The sequence below is a fragment of the Petromyzon marinus genome, chromosome 8, assembly GCF_048934315.1.
Source record: "Petromyzon marinus isolate PM22_M1 ecotype Great Lakes invasive population chromosome 8, UKy_Petmar_22M1.pri1.0, whole genome shotgun sequence".
Classification (NCBI taxonomy): Eukaryota; Metazoa; Chordata; class Hyperoartia; order Petromyzontiformes; family Petromyzontidae; genus Petromyzon; species Petromyzon marinus.
The window spans coordinates 18832271-18850306 of record NC_133674.1 but is presented as its reverse complement, the minus strand read 5'-3'; the positions used below and the strand labels follow the sequence as shown (position 1 = coordinate 18850306).

The 18036-nt window shown below is 45.1% G+C and overlaps 1 protein-coding gene across 3 annotated transcripts in view; it reads right to left on the bottom strand.

The window, feature by feature from the left end:
* Nucleotides 1-16358: 16358 nt before the first annotated feature.
* The window catches only part of LOC116940334 (tetraspanin-15-like), a 36804-nt gene continuing 35126 nt past the window's right edge, over nt 16359-18036 (bottom strand). For all 3 annotated transcript variants that reach the window (XM_032950023.2, XM_032950024.2, XM_032950021.2), the window contains one exon: nt 16359-17852. In XM_032950023.2, coding sequence (XP_032805914.1) covers nt 17733-17852 — 120 coding nt within the window. In that variant the 3' untranslated portion in view covers nt 16359-17732. The remainder of the gene's footprint in view (nt 17853-18036) is intronic.

Sequence of the window (18036 nt, the reverse complement as noted above, 5' to 3'; positions counted from 1 at the left end):
AGTGGGAGTCGAACTCGGGTCGCCGAGATCGTAGCGCAGTGCGCTAATCGCTAAGCTATAGCCCTTTGAATACCAGGCGAGGTAGTTAACATTTCGCCAGTGCGGAAACCCCCACACCTACACACCTGCTGAGCCGACACATTGACATTACAGATATACACTGCATTTGGTGAACATGTTCACTGAATTACAACTCTGTTGCTTTATTACAACAACAACAACAACATTGGCACAAAGATGGGTTTGAACAGGGTTTTTAGTACAGCAACTTGTCCGCGTTGCGCACGACGGGACAATTATTCTACTGCGCATGGCGATATCTTTTGAGTGGCACTGCGCAGCTGACTTTGGCAGTTTACGATGACGCTCACAGCAGCCGATTAACGCAAGCAAAGGCGATAGCAATGACTCACCACACAATTTAACATGTGCACCGCAACTCATGGAGACTGCTAAGCAGAGTGGTGAAGAGGGCATGGGGTGGATGGGGTTGAGGGATAGGGGAGTGTGTCATGTTTATTAGACATCTGTGAAAACGAGCTTCATAGCTCATCGGATTTTTCCAGGATAAATAAAAATTTTGATTTTGAAGGTGACAGTGTATGTCTCAATTTCCACTCACGGCTAACACCAGTGACGATTATTTTAATCGGTCCTGGTCCTGCCCTATGTCGAGTCAGCCTCGAATGCAGTGTGTAAACATCGCCACTGGGGAGACAAAGGCGGCCGGGCGTTGTGCTGGCCACCCACCCCCTCGTGTGTCATGTCGGCCTTCAAAGGTGCTTGCTAACAGCACTTGCCCCAACAGATTGTTGAAGGCTATACGGGTGATCTTTGCTTGTTTTGTGTATGTCTCCATAGCTGCACATTAAAGAATCTCTGTTTATTTTTTGTCTCATTTGGTCCCATTTCTTTTTTAAATCGTTGGGATTGTTTCTCTAATTTTTTTGTTCACATGTACAATTTTGTTCAATCTATTAGCCGATAAGTAACATTATCATATTTCCCTATATTGATGTTTCTCCTAAATCTAACGTTATAAAATGGCATCATCATCACCCATGATCAATCAACTGCTGGATGAAGTCCTCTCCAAGCCGTAACCATCTTTCATGATCCGTCAATGTAGCAATCCATCCAGAACATGCACATCCGCTGATTTAATATCATTTGCATATACTTTGTAAGTCCAGTGATAACAATTTAATCCATTGTCTCACGCATACTTCATTCGATCGATGCATCCCGAGCATTTAAAAAAATATCTCAATTTCATCGTTTCTTTTCGATTTAAAGCTTTCGTGACTGCAAGGATTCATCTTCTTTGGTTCTTTCGGTAAAGTCACGTAAAATGAGAATAAAATAATCAATTGATAAAATAAAATAACACAATAATATTCTCACGACGTTTCGGCCACAACACAAGCGGCCTTCATCAGGTGAAGGGACGAGAACCAAAGAAGATTCATCGTTTCTTGCATAACGCTCACGTCTCTGCCAACAACTGCAGAGGTTACAGCAAGCAACTTTGGGTAAGGTTTTCCACATTTCAAGAGTCCCCTTTTGTTCCATCCAAGCAACGCTAATCTACTAAAAACAAATGTGCAATCGTCAATTCTCCGCTTCAAGCGCACATTCCCCCCCAATGCGCACACCTTGAAATGCTTCACAGAATTTTCAGTCACGCTGACATCGGTTTGCGTTGCTGCTCCATGCCAAAGCACACAGAGAGACAGGGGAGTTTACGGAGAGTGCAAAGTGAAGACCAAGTCATGCCCTGGCCACGGACAAATATAGCCCTACGTGCAGATCCTCGTTGAAGATCACTGAGCAGGTTTCCCATTCACCTTTTTTTAATTCAAAGAATCACCATTTATATGCAAAGTGACTGGTTAATTACGACAGTCACTGAGAGGAAAGTAAGATCCTCACATGTTGGTCTGATTGGCCTTTATTCAGCAAATGTAGAAGTCTAAAAACGAATACCTAAACTTCCTTTCGATAAATAAAAAATGGTACCTTAATGGCAATGACTGAAAATGTGCACGTCCTTCTTATGTTGTTGAATATGGCTTTGGGATGCGGTGAATGAAATGTAAGCCAAAACAAGCCACCGTGCAGTGATTTCCATCCAATCACAGACAGTGATAATCAACACATGGAGAGGTGGTGCATCGGTTAGCACACTGTGCTGAGAACCACGACCACGTGAGTTTGATTCCGGGTCATGGCTAGCATCAATAGTGTTCAGTGATATTTAAACCGGTCGTAGGCAACCTGCCTTCACTAACCTACACTGACCAGCGTGGTGAAGTATGGTGAAACAACCTCCACAGTTGACGTGACATGGCGAGGCCTTCATGCAGATGTGCATTGACAAAGGGCTGAAACGTATTATAAGTACATTATAATCAGCACGCTATTGCAAAAAAAAAACTCCGTCACGTTAATTACACTTCACAATGCCTCGCAGTTGCCGTGAGAGATGAACTATTCAATCGTTGTGTTGGAATACATTTTGATTAAATAAGCTACGTTATTTCTCCGACTTATCAATGGGAACCGCGAACTTGCCGCAGAAGCACCGGCGTGTCGTTGCCATTGCGAGTATTTAGAGGGGACGTATTTAGATGCCGTGGGGGCAGATGCCGCAGCGTCCATCAATCATAATTGTTGCTTTTGAAGCAGCCATTATGCAAAGCCTTTTTCGAGGCGTAACTGGTCTTGCTACAGTGGCATTATCAGAATTCCTAAGCCGATTGAATGAAATGTGTTAATTAAAGGGAAGCCAATTGTAGGTTGTGTAGCGAATCAAATATTTGCACTCACGCAGTGCAATGAGTGAAGAATAATTAGCTGCTCAGCGAAAGTCCCCAAAAACTCAACATGATTGATTTGTGTTACTCTGCATCCTTAATTAACGTAGGACGTGCGATGTTGTCAATAAACCTCACGCGGCAAAGCGTACGTGAGTGTTTGTGCCCCAATCGTATCTCCAACTGAGAGGATCCTCCCTGCAGACAGAGGAGGGCAGGGCATCACATCACCGGCACTTCATATGTTCGTCAGGCAAGAAAATCACTCGCAGTTACTAAATTACCAGATAATCATTGCCCGAGAGATTGTGAGAGCTTAGATTGTCTCTCTAATGGCTTATGAGGGTCATTGCATTTGTATACAACAATAATAATTACAATGCTTATGAAATATGAGAGTGGCAGCAAAGTGGTTAGCACATGGTGCCATGAACCTGGTGAACTGTCTTCGATGTCGAGCTAAAATGAGTGGCGAGCCATTCAGGCATTCACTCTACAGCTTCATGGGGTGTAAAAAAATATATTGTTGATTTCCATTACTGAGCTGAACATCATCTATGCTGTGTTCCCTTAATATAACGAATAAAAGAGAAAAGTGTTTTTATTTAACTACATTTAACATTTTGCGTATGTATGTTTAACTTCTTTCGCACCGTACGTAGCCAGCCGTGCGAATCGGTGTGGTATTTATAAATGTAACACGTAGGAGGCTTTCCCGACCAATATTATCCATAATAGATGTTTTTGGGTTAGATTGTGTAAATATAAATGTGTCTTTAAACCCACCACCACACGACACAGCCAATTAGTTAGGGTTTTCACGTAAACAAAACATGCCAATTCTTTACTAGTTCAGCACAGTACGACATTTGGCCATTGATTACAACCAGCATCATCAGGCGACAGCCAGAGTTAGTACTCTATGATATTGATAATTCAATGCAATGTAATCATTTACACCGAATAATGCGATATGATCATGCCTTTGGAGGTGTCTGGGTGGCGGAGGGGACAAATCTCTCACCTTTATCAGATCAATGAGGAAACACCTCTGAGATCTTGTATTTAAATCGTAGGTCTTGGTATATATAAACAGGCGTGTATTTAATGAGTACTGTATGGTCTTGGCTAGGACAGAAGAACCAATAATGTATATATAGCTTTGCTTCTGTTAAGTACATTTGTTTAGAGACCAAAGCGAAGCAGGGCTGAGCTTGAACAGTGCTTGGATGGCTGAATACCGTACATGTCACAGGCTGCTGCAGGACGGTATTGTGGGGCAATAGAGGACGGTGCAGCAGAATCCAATGTTGCACCGTACTTCTATGATGATGTCAAGTCTATGCTTCCTCCCTTGTCCAACCAGTAATCGCCAGCGCGGTGATCTACGGACAAATCGCACCCACGACCCACACGGCGTGGGGATGCCGTCATTCAGCAGTTGGACGGGCAGATGGGATGTTCACGTACATGTGGATGTCCCTTCAAGGGCAATTGTTGACGGTGTGCCTTCGTTTTGAGTGCAGCGCAGTCTGCTTTGGTGTCATCACAATCACACAAATGCCTCGAAGGCGTTTGCGATGTCATTGATGTCGAGAGGGGCGGGGGGGACACTACGTTCACATTGTAAATGTCGCCGTGTTTATTGAAGCCATTCGACCGGTGGGCAACGTCGCTGCAAGCACATTACGATTGGCTGCTCCATTGATTCCTTTAGTTTCGGAATGATATCGCACTTTCTTAAGTGACACAGTCAGTGGGTTCCAGAGCGCTTTTATATCGGCAAACGTTAAACCGCGTGCGCATTGTGACGTTGAGTTTAAAAGTGAGTTCAATTTCACCCGAGATTGCGACACGCGGCAGCGTGTACACCCATTATTAGAAAGGTAATTTGAACAAAAAAATCATATTTGATCACAAGTAGGAGCTTCTGACGCACATCATAGCAAAAACGCGTTGTAAAATGGAATTCGAGAAGAAAATTATGGCTCTGATTTGTGATTCGTAAATATGACGATGAGTCAGACAGGGTGATGTGATTGAAGCCGCAGTCAATGATGACTAAAACAAATTCGTGCTGCGTAGGAAAGTTATTTTTTTTTATGAAAACTTTCAACTGAAAGGGCAGCTCGTGACCAAACAGAATGAAACACAAATTAATCATGGGCTGGTGGGTGACGCCGTCGCAGTGGGTTTAAAAAAAAATCATCACAATACGCAGCCAACGCGCTAAGCTCCTCCGGTTTAATCGTCATCGTCATCAGCCATGATCAATCTACTGCTGGGTGAAGGCTCTCACCTAGCCGGCGGCAACTGTCATGGTTCTACAACCCAGCACCTGCACACGACCTTGGATTCATCGCTCCATCTCCGCGGTGGGCGTCCTCAAGGGCCCATTCTATTCCACGGCTGCCACTCAAGCATAGACTCTGGAGGTGTAAGTAGATGTAAAAATATGCTTCATATCTGTCTCTCCGCATAAACGGAGAGAGGCATCGGCTATAACATTTGGCTGTTCGCTAGCATTCATTCAAGCATGCCCCACTCTGCTGACGAGACACATTGACTGTTGAAGCCCGTCCAGAGTTTTCTTCTATTTAGTCAATGCTGCTAAAATGACGTGTTCCCAAAAGACAATGGTGGCCGTTGGGTACGTCAAGAAGTTTTTTTTTATTTTATTCTTATGTGGAGACACGGGTATTTGAAGGAGACATCGTCGGCTTACAGGTGTAGGTAAACGTGCGTGTATGCGTGTTGGACTTCTTTCGCACCATACGCGGCCAACCGGAGGCGCGGGGGAAGGACAGCATCTGTGGGTAACCGGGTTGTGGTCAAGGGCACGCACTGAGAAGAGCGAGCAACACCAGTGCGGCCACCTCGCCAGCCATGACCATCCAGCAGCAGCAGCAGCTCGACACCACCACGTGCTTTAGTTCATCGAGGATTGTATCGACTTGACGAGGCCCCCGATCGGGATTCCATTTTGTTTAAAGACTTCTACTTCTTCACATTTCCGCCTTGGTGCATTCCAACAATCAACATATGCTCCGGTGTTACCGGTTGTTGCGAGTCTTTGTTTACAGAGCTCATTGTTGGGTTGTTCTTTTGGTTCGGTTCGCTCAGGGGGTCGGCAACCTGCGGCCCTTTAAGGACCGCCGCTTTGTGACGTCATTTATTTAGGACCACAGTCTCGCATTCGACGTTGCATTGGTGGCTCATGAATGATTGAGTTTGTATTGTTGTTTACCGGATTCGAAAAAAAATGGCTCTTCTTGTTCGTTTGGTTGCCGGTCCATGGGTTAGCGCAACCGGGGGGGGAGGGGGCAGGGGGGTGTCTGGGAGTGGGGGAATGGTTAACATTTGGGGGGACTACGAGCTGCACATGTTGGCTGATAGCAAACCAGGTTCGTGTGTCCTGGTGGCACTGGGCCCAAGGGCCTCCGACATGAGAGGTCATTCAGGAATGGGCCACATGTTCCATTAAAGTACACCTCCTTTTCCTTTAAGCCTCTATCCCAGGTGCCCCAGAGAGGCTCTAGCTGATGTAGGGAATTTCATCCACGCCACTAAGGATGGAAAATCGTGTTTTTTCCCACGTGCTCCGTTTGGCTTTATGTACCGCTACGTGCAACGTTTGGAGGAAAGCGTTTTTACTTTTGGAGATGCCCTGGGCTTTCATACCCGGAAGTGACATTTGCATTTGAGAAAGCAATGTTTGTGGAGTTAATTTTGTTGAAGTATGCAGCGATGTCCAGACAGGACCAGAGAGCACGCTCGTATGTCTGATTTGTGCCGCGTGGACTTTTGAGAGAATTTTGCGGGATGCAGCACGTTTGAATTTGTAAGGAAAGTTCCGTACAAAAATAAATTGGGTGGTCCCTAGGGTGGATGATGTGGGGCTATGATCTAGTTACTTCCAAATCTGACTCCATTGAGAGTCTGTGATGGCATTTGGGGAAAGTCCATCCCATAGTGCCTGATTTATCGGTCTCATTGGCATGTTATAGATTAGTATGATTTAGTCGGATTCCTGAATGTCATACATGACTCTGTGGTTTCAAAAGCATGGGGTTCAACGGAGGGGAGGGGGAAGTTAAATCTCCATCTCGTGCTTCGTTGATTACACTTCTAATCCGTATCTGAAAAAGTGTGAGTTTTAGATATCGTATTTTGGCTCCGATGCTTTGACAAGTATCTACCTCCACCCTCTTCGCATTAGTAGGTCTCCAATCTTGTGGACATTTTTTTTACAAATGGATCGATTCCACCAGATAGCCGAATTAGGGCTGGGTGCTTGTGGAGGACATCACTCGCCTCTGACTGATTCTCCGCATCCACATTGTACAGCACGCCGATCAGACTGGTTTGAGGTTCACGGATTTATCTTTGGGGTGGGAAAAATGTTATTTCTGCCAAGGTGCATGGGCTTTTTGAGGTTTGTTCCCCATTGGGATTCAATTTAAGACCAAGTTGGAATTGAGGCATCTATTAAAAACAAAAATACCCCGATTTTTTTCTAATAGTGCTATCGGTTTTGTGTCAAGGAATAATAATAAAAAGGCTATTCTTGCATGCCGCAGTGCATCATAACCATGTGTGAGAGGACAGCCTGTAAATGGTGATGTCACAGAACTATTTCTGAGATCCCTTCAAGTGGTCTCTCATTCACACGAGGAATGCTGCACTTTCCCAAAAAGCTCTGCTGCAGGATAAATATTTATCACACCATAGCCAAGCCAACATTGGTAATCCTCTGGGCTGGAATTTAGCAAAATTGAGCGAAAATCTGAAACTAATATGGTCGTGTTGATGTGGGAGGGGTTATGAAGTTTTGTTAATTGGGCTGAGACCATCACCTGGGTACCACAATGACAATAAGTTAACTCCTTCGCCTGGTATACAGGATAGATGGGGGTTCGATCCCGTTCCCGAATCTGATGCCTATATATTTGGAGTTTGCATGTTCTGCCCATGGTCGTGTGTATATTTTTTCTCCGGGTCCTCCGGTTTTTCGCTCCACATTTACAAATATGCATTGAGATTATTTAGACAATTTTGGTGCTATAAATGTCAAAATGATGGGCCACTTTGTTTAGCTATCATTTGTAGCCAGGTCGCTTCTGAAAAATAAGTTAATACCTCAGTGGGCTTTGCCTGGTAGGATAGGGATGGTTTATTTTTATTTTTATGTGTATGTTTGATTTTTTTTTACCTTGTACTGTGCACCACTATCATGTTTTTGTACTGTTTGTTGTTGTAACGTTCTTACCCGGCCCTACTGGACATCAGTGAACATTTTCTTTATAGCTCATCGGATTCCTCCAGTATAAATACATATTCTGATTCTGATTTCCACATTATAAGCCACTTCGTTGAGTTATAATGTGTGGCCAGCTCTCTTCTGCAAAAGCGCTGTATAGCTCAGTGGGCCTTACCTAGTAAATATAACCATTTTTTTTATATAGTTTATAGAAGTGAATGTAATCACAGGTCGCTAAAACCCAGATTCATTGCCAATATCTCGGTGATGTTGGCTCAGTGGCCTGGCTAGTGAGCCACCAGGCCACCTCTAGCACACTCATTCCAGGCTGAATTAAACGCCAATCCAGGTGAGTGTTGCACCTTGTGCCACTGGGGTGGTGGCGCAGGTCACGCCCTGACCCTGTGAAGCTTTAAATATTTAGCTGTTTCTCAGCGAAGTTTGACCATCAACAGGAAGTGCCAATATATGTGGTAATTCTACGAAGTCAAACACCGTGTTTGTACTCAGTGCGGGGAAATATGTTTCAAATATGTGGGAAAAGTCACCCTTTTGTGAGCTCTGGTCGTAAATAATTTATCACAGCCGCCATATAGGGTTCCGTTGAAGGTATACAATGATGGCAGCAAATTTGAACACCCTCTCTGAAGCCTCGTCTTATTTGCCTTATGTAAAACCACCACAAAACAAAGCTCACGGAGTCCACATTGAAAAATCATAACCCAGCATTTGAATGAACCAAAGCAAATTATAGACGGTGCCTAGGCTTTTGTCGGATATCTAAGGAGGCTCCGACTTGGGTCCTCTGCTCTCCCAGTGACGCTGGAAGAGTTAAGCCAGCCTTCATAAATAAACAATTAAAAGTGAATTGGGATTCGCTTCCTTTGACGGTGCTGACCTTTACACATGGCATTTTATTAACATCCCCTGGCCTCCCGCTGTTTGTGTCACTCTGCCTCCTTCTACCTCCAGCAGTGTCTGCCCAGACGTACCCAACCCCCTGTATACCTTCTCACGTACAAATGCACGCATTCACAATTGGGCATGTCGCATGCCACATTTCACGAAGATGTGAAATATGAAAGAAATTCCCGGGTTCAGCAGTTAGCCGAGTTAGTGGTCTTGGCAGCCAGGCTCTGCTGGGAAAGTGGCATCTTCCACGGAAAGAACACATTTCTCTTCTTGTTATGTCAATTTACCTCGCAACATTGTGGCATCTATGAGGTTTGCCAAAGGTAGACAAATTAAAGCTGAGATAATATGGCAAAAATACAAATTTGGTATTAATTATTTGACCATATTTCAACACGCTGGTCACTGTGGGTTGGTTGAGGAGAGAGAGGGCCCAGGACTGGTTGGGACATTATTGACCAACGTTGTTAGCCGTGGCTGGGAATCATCGTGCAGTGTGCTAACTACTGCACCACTGCTCACCTTGACTCTTTCTTCGTGTCTACAGAAAGTGTTGTCACTACCATTACGTTTAGAGATGGTGCATTGAAAAAGTGGCCATAGAATATCCAGGTGATGGCAACATAGCTTAAAATCCAAATTGCATAAAACTTGAAAACCGGAACCTTTGTGGCACACACATTAACCACATATCTCATTTTGATTTAAAGCTTTCGTGACTGCAGGGATTCATATTCTTGGTTCTTTCGGTAAAGTCACGTAGAAGGGAAACAATAAAATACAAATATATAAAACAATAAAATTCTCACGACGATTCGACTGCAACACAAGCAATCATCATCAGGTGTGAAAACCACAACAAGAAAAACATTCTCACGACGTTTCGGCTGCAACACAAGCAATCATTTCACACCTGATGATGATTGCTTGTGTTGCAGTCGAAACGTCGTGAGAATTTTATTGTTTTATATATATATTTGTATTATTTTATTGTTTCCCTTCTACGTGACTTTACCGAAAGAACCAAGAATACACATATCTCATTTCAACATAAAGCTACACATGCATAAGTGAGACGAAATTGATAAGCGTGCATCTCATAGAACAACCAGATCTTGGAAAATAGCAACTTAAATTCAAACGGCCCCAAACTTGCGAACTGAAACCTTCAGTAGCAAACACAACACAACGGGTGTTCTCCTTTTCGATATAAAGCCACACAGATATGCGTTAGTAAGATCTCTGCGTGCACACACACACACACGATACATTTAAAAAAACACACACACACACTCAAGCACAAATTGGCGGCGCTTCTATCGGGCTGCTCCGTGGCAGGGCCTCGCTTGAACATTCACGGCCGACGCCCTGAGTCGTGCGCTAGGGCCCTCCCAAGAGATGGACAGCCTGGCCGATGGGGGACGCGAACCCCACCTGGCCGTCTTTAATTTGCCAAACGCTTCCTGTGGAACGCATTCACAGCCGGCGGCCGCCAGCGCCGTGTCACTTGTGGGCTCTGCTGCTCCATTTGCTGCCATGGGTTTTAAAAAAAAATCCACTTTCAGCCGTCTAATTGATTTATTTTCACACAAATACCCACCCCGCAGAAAACCGTGAGCTCATAAATCTGATGCTAATAGACTATCGTCAACAGTCATGGAAATAAAAGATGAATTCTCAGGAGAACGAGGGCATTTCGGTTAAACTTTCAGAAAGCAACGCCAACCCCTGTGTTATTTTAATTAAGGCTGACGTGAAAAATAAGTAAAGTTTTACCACTGCGTAGGTGATTGCGGCTGTGTTGTACAGCCCTACGATGTGTTTTTGTTTTCTGCTGTGCGTTCTTCACCACGATGTGCGAAGATTTACACCACAAGCTGGGAAGTTCTTCAGGAAATTGAATAAAATAAAAACATCCTCGTTTCCATCGCTCTTTACCGCACTTGTAACTTTCTCACTTGTGTTTAAGTTAGGGAGTGCGTTTGTGTTTTGTCCCAGAGGTCATGCGATCAACTGCTCATGCTCAATTTCCCAGATCTGTGGCGCACGTGGTATAATGTGGTTTGACTTTGATGTATGGCTGGGCAAGCATGAGGGGACGCGACATCCAGCCCATTCCCCTTCATCTCACTACAGCCACAACTCAGCCACGGAGTTACTGTCATGTCCAAATGTGAAACCGCTGTGAGTTCACCTGCCCAAAGTCCTGCCGACCTGAGGTAACCTCTGTTACCGAAGGCAATAGGCATAGGCAAACTAAGCAAAAGCTTAGCGTCCTAAGAATCACGTGGGGCCCGCAATTCATGATAAATATATATGTGGATACACCAAATCGAACTCAGAGCCTTATAAAATAGAAAAACAATCTGGTCATTCAAATAACACTATTAAAACAAATGTAATTCGTCTAGTGATATAATAATGTCACACAACTGTGACGTCATTAATGTACGTGCCTTTTTCCAGGATATGTGTGCAGTCGTGTGGCGCACCAAAATGTATTTCTGCTTGGGGTCCCCCAATCACTCCGTGGCACCGCGACTGTCTGCAGCGGCACCGAGCCCAACCGCTTTGCGTTCCCAGACCCACGAAACGGCGGCGAGCAGAGGTGAGGCGCGCCACTCGGACAGGATTCTTGTGCTTCACCTCCTGGGGCGCCACGCTGGCTAGGAGATGTTAGTTACCTCGCCTGGTATACAGGAGGTCGTGGGTTCCATTCCGACCCTGACGCCTGCTGCTGGGTATTTCGAGTCTGCGTCTCTCTTCGCGTGGTCGTCGGGATTTTCCTCCCGAGTCCTCCGGTTTTCCCCTCCGCGTTTATAAACACGCGTTTAGAGGATTTGGCTGCTTTGCATTTCCACGCGATGAACCACTTCGTTGAGCTGTCATTTGTGGCCCAAGTCGCTTCTGAAAAAAAGAGCTACGTAGCTCAGTGGGCCTTACCTGGTACAATAATAACACTCAAATTGTGCTTTAATCGCACAGGCGAGGCCCAACTCGGAGAGGCTTTCTTTAGCGTCATCTCCAAGATGCCGCAACAACAAAACAGCATCACGACGTGACGCTTCGTCGCGATGCACGCACGAATGCTTCTGTTGTCAGGACAGGTGGGGGAAAGATCTCGTGAGCGGAAAATTAACGCCCGGTTAATGCTCGTGGGTGAACACAACCGTCGCTATATATGGCAGACACACTGAAATGGTCCACATTAACAGTCAAAATATAAGACACTTATACAGTACAGTAGTATACATACCTACACAATTTATTCAAGACCCACGTATATGTGCGCATGTGTTTTATACAATCTCCTTAACTATTAGGGCAAGTGTCATTAGCGAGCGTGCCTATGAAGGTCTGCACGGCACACGAGGGGTTCGTGTGGACAGCACCACCCCCGCCGCCTTTATCTCACCAGTGGTGATGCTTAGAAAAAATTGACAGCTACTCATTCGAGGCAGTGTCGACCAAAGGTAGGTGCAGGGCTGGTTCAGATATTAGCCACTCAAGTTGGTAGTGAGTGATAATCAGGTCATCGGGTGCAACGCCCAGTTCGATAACCAAAGCGCTATACGCACACACACACACACACCGTTTATTAAAAACCCATGTGGTGTAGACACATCAGAATCAGAAAGGGTTTTATTCGCCATGAAAGTTCACACCGACACGGAATTTACTTTGGCAGGATGGTGCATACATTCAACATACACAAGTACAATTTATATATACAAAAAAACACATGTACCTCATATATGCGCATACACGATACCAGACCCATGTGTATACCACAAAGACAAAGATTCCCCGTATAGCCTGTAACAGACTGTTGGGGCAGGTGCCTTTAGGAAGCACCTATGAAGGCTGGCACGGCACATGAGAAGTGTTTTGGCCAGCACCACGCCCGGCCGCCTTTGTCTCCTGAGTGGCAATGTTTGCACACCACTCCAGGTGCTCATTTAAGGCTGAGTCGACGTAGGGGAGGCCCAGGATCGGTTCAGATGAAATCGTCGCTGGTTTTGGTATTGAGAGGGAATCGAACTCGGGTCGACGAGTTTGTAGTGCAGCGTGATAACTGCTACACTGCCGCTTCCCATCCCAAAGACACACACCATTCATTCGACACTCGTGTATAGCAATCACATCGCATTGCTGTGTTGGAAACACCGCAAGACTCATGTGGAATGCACACGCAAACGCGAATTCATTCAGACCCCATGTAGAGCACATAATATGGGTGCGTGTGTGTACGTGGTTTGTTCAACACCTGTGCAGGATGCAAATACACGATTCAAGTCATATGTACAGCACAGCGTGCAACGCCATTGATTTCTTTTTTTCAACAACACGGAACCTCAAGACTCTTTTTTAAGAGCGTTCAGAAGGGTTTCATTGAGTGACGCGTGGGAGAAAACCAGCGTGCCCGGAGAAAACCCACGCACAATCGATCTTGGGTAGCACTCCAAAATCTGCACTGATCGAGTCAAGCTTCCAGTGCTGTATTGCCATCTCTTAACTACCACGCATCTCATGAACTCTGCTTACCAATTACTCACAGTGCTCAACTATATAAAAAAACAACTCAACACATTCGTCAATAACACTGTGGCCTTGAAAGGAAATGTCTATAATAGGTGACATTTAGGCAATGGCCCTGGGGGGACTGGCCGCATTTCGGGCGATGTGGTAACGCGCAGGGCTAAATTTTATATTTTCTGGGGCTGAGGTGCGGGAAATATTTCCCCACGAGACCTGTGTCTAATGAACACACACACACACAAATCATTCCAGATCCATGCAAGCTGGCTGGCACTGAAAAAGATGCATCACACAAGTCTTTGACAGCAGCTGCTTATGCCATCTGCGAATGTGACCTCAGCTTCCCGAGGCTACAGCGAGACTGTCTGCCACGGCTGAGTACCACGCCACCAGTTTCGTCGCTACGAAGTAAGAGGACCAGCGCAATTGCAGCGGGATCCACGGAGCAGAGTGGACCCAGGCGCAAGTGGATTGAAGACGAGGGCATTTGGAAAGGGGCAGCCAATATGCATTCCTTGCATTCAGATTTATGCCAGCGGTGTTATGTCATTGCCCCTGGCGTTGTGTTCTTCACACTCGACTTACAAATCAGAGGTCGCCGGTTTGATCTCCTGGCGTGGCAGTTATCCTTAGCCACCCGCCTCTGTCCACCCGGCAGCATTAATGGGTACACCACAGTCGACTGAAAGGTTGCGTGTGGTGGGATAAAGTGTCGCTACTCCCATCCCCTTTCAAAAAACATCTGGCTGGCGTGAAAGAGTCGGGCACAACACGCGGTCGCGGCTTCCTCTAGAGATCCTTCAAGTTCAGATGTTTTTTTTTTTTACCAGGAATGGCATTCGCAATTCATTGCAGGGCTGCACCTTTAATTGTTTTTTTTCTGTACCTCAATCCCCGGCTCGGTCACGTGCCCACCCGCTCCACGATTTGGCGACCCGTATGTGGTGGTGCACAACGCGACAGAGGCGGCCGCTTTGTTCCCCCACCACACGGTTCGAAGCGACCCCGCGTTGGCCACCACACGAGGGTGAGTGCCCTGGACCGCGCCCAGCGCTGATGGATTCCCAAACCGATCAATGCAGCGCTTGATGGGATGGAGTCGCAGAAGTGTGCCGTGTGTGTGTGACGTCGAAATGCAAAGCGCTTCAAAGGCGAGCACGCGGATCATTTATCCTTGACTGCCGGCGTTATGGTCCACATTTAAAGAGTAGCACCGCAGATTACTCAATTGTGATTATTCGTGGCAATCATTGCCCCCCCCCCCGACTGCAAAAACTTGGCAGGGCCCTGCTGAAAAAACAGTAATGAGACTCAAGCGAAGCTTTCCTGGGTAAAGCAAAATCATTACAGCAATGCAATCTAAATGCCTGTCTTGCAGTAAATGATTCATGCGGCGCAGAATAGTAGAGTTGCTGGTGCACAGGTATGATTTGTGTGCATGTGTTCGAGCAGACAGGCGGTGCATACATATATACATACTACACTGCTAAGTGTGCTTTGTTTTACTAGGCCAGGGCCCATTGAGATTTCAGCGAGATGCCTGGGTAACAAAGGAAAGCAGGTTATTTTTTTATAATGAATTATTTGGTGATCCTGTGTGTGCAATGGTGCACTTTCACGAAAAAACACATTCGCCAATGACAACACGGAGCCCTTAAAAGAAGTATATCATGGGAAATGTCTTAGGGCAATAATGCCCTTTCTTCGTATTACATCAACATTTTTCAAGGTACCTTTTCTAGGGCTATGACGAAGAGCCATTGTCCCAAAATGCTACCGGCATTTTTTCGGTGCGGAACATGTTATAATTTCCTGTGTACATACGAACATATGGACGTTATTTTGAACAGCTTTCGCACCGTACGTAGCCAACCGTGCTCATCGGAGGTGCGGGGTGCTAATTGGATGAGCCACAAACATAAATAAAATAATCATTAATGTTGTCGGTGAATATCCAAACCAAAACAAATTCCCGATACAGTACACACCTAACCGGTCACCAGCATTGGTTCAAGCCAGCCCGACTGCTCAGGAGACATTAAATGTCAACAACAGTCCAATTTGCTTGTGTTGAAACGATCTTGTTCAAATAATGCACTCCCAGAAGGCTGTGGGGGCTGACAGGAGGTGTCTAAATTACTCTTAATATTTCGTGCAGAAAAACAGAGGCAAAGGAGGCAATGGGTATGCTTATTTTTGTTGTTTAAACGCACGTATGGCACACACAGCACACAGTGTACGTGGTGCACGCTACCGGACACAAGTGGAGCGATGACATGGTGGCTCGCGAACCGCTTTCTGATTCCGGTGCTGCGAGTTTGATTCCTGGCCAAGGCTACCATCAGTGGCGATATGTGAACCTGCCCCTAAACCACTCCTTCCTTCATCAACCTGGCCTAGGTCATTGTGACGAGATGGCGAAGAAAGGCCCTCATCACTCTGGGCATAGATTTTAAAAGTGAAACATTTCTAAAGGAGCATTGCGCTGCCTTGCACTCGGCAATTGCAGCAGGTAGAATGCCACATACTGCACACAGCTTGGTATTGACCGGTGATGAAACCTTCCTGCTGCATTGTCAGAAAAATTGAGCCCGAAATGTACGTGCACTATATTGAAAAGCAGCGTGCGAAATAATCACACACCAATTGCACTGCATTATAGATCTACACACAAATGTGCGTGGACTCGTCAACGGAAATTCTGCGTGACATTAGTTGGTAAAATAAGGCCGCTTACAACTTTGTTGAACTGGCTAAAAAGAAAACTGAACCGCGATGTGTTAGTAGGCAACCAGTTCCGATACTTGTTGACAGACCTTTCGACGAAAACACAGCGATACATTGCTTTTTATTTCAAAGTCAAGTCATTACTCGGGTATTAAACATTTTAATCTCAAAGCCCCGCTGTTAATTAAAAGGCCACGTGTCACATCGTGTGGCGTAAAAGTCTCCGTTAAATGCTCCTGAAAAGGACCCCCAAGCAATTGTGCCAAAATTAACAACAAATTACTTGCCCTGATTGAATAATTAAATAGACATTAATAGTTTGCCGATGGGTGCATTATAATTTAATTTAAACACACATATAAGAGTGTGTCTCAGCCATCATAGAGTTTGGGGGAGGGGTGGGGGGGGGGCAGCTTTACACAGATGTGCAAGCTCATGAACGCCACTCAACCAACAACTTTAAAACAAAACAAAAAAAATCCCACCGTGATAATTTGCATGCAAGCCAAGACGGGTGGCGTGAATGCAGGCGGGGCTTTCAGTGGTATTTGGTGAAGCCACCGAGAGACGCGGGTTGAAGTGGTGTCTCATTTTTCACGGAGAGGCAAACATGCAGTGAGTAAAAGCAGCTTGGGAGATTCTTTTTGCATAATGTGACAACAAATATTCGCAATTTTGTAAAATGACGATGATTGACGACGACTTTTTGCGATACTGCGTTGGCAGTGGCGCATAAGCGCAACAAATCAAGGCTCACATTCGTCAATAACATTGCTCTAATAAGGAAATGTATATAGAATGTGACATTTTGGAAATGGACTTGTTCAAAGCACATTTTCTATTTTGACATGATTATGAAACAGCAAAACATTGGGAGGTAGGTTTTAGATATTTTCTAGATTTTTTTTGTAAAATCCGGTGTGTTTTTAACGAAAACAATAATGTCCTTGCACATGTTTTTTGTCGTGATATCATCTTAATATCATCCATCCCAAATAAATGCTTTATTAAATAACTCGCATTGTGCATGCGGGATAACTCGGCAATGGAAATAGAATAATAAGCATCGGAAAAGCATCGGAGCTTTTCAGCACGTTTTGTTTTTAATTGTAAACTTGCCTCCGCAATTCAAACAGTACAGCTTGTGATGTATGTTGAACTTCTTTCGCACCGTACATAGCCAACCTCGCTAATTGGAGGTGCGGGAAATATTACGACTTTCTATTAAATAAAATGGAACAAAATTCTCGCAATAACTCATACTGGCATGTTGCACACACTGCACACTTTTATTAATATATACCAGAGCGATACGAGCATAATTTTATTATTTTACAACTGTTGCAATGCAGATCTTTGTCATGGCTCTTGTGCGTATGAATGCTGGAGTGTATACGTGCGTACATACGTGCGTTCGTGCGTGTGCGCACATGTGCATGGTCGTGCGTGTAGTGCAACACAGCGGCAACGTCTTCTGTTCACGCCTCTGCTTCATCTATGAACGCATCACGAGCTTCTTCTTGCTCTTGCTGCTCGTTCTGCAGAATGATGTCCTCTAGCCGTCCTATGTAGCACCACGACAGAATTATGCCGACAAGCTGGAATGCAAACAAAGCAACATTAAAGGCTGAGCACGATCAATTTGACTAGGTAGCACTGCACACTTTGAGAGAAGCGATGTTCTTCTTCAGTTTAACACGTAGGGGCTTTCGTGACCAATATCATCCATGATACAGGTTTTTTTTGGGTTAGATCGCATAAATATATAGATGTGTCGTTAAA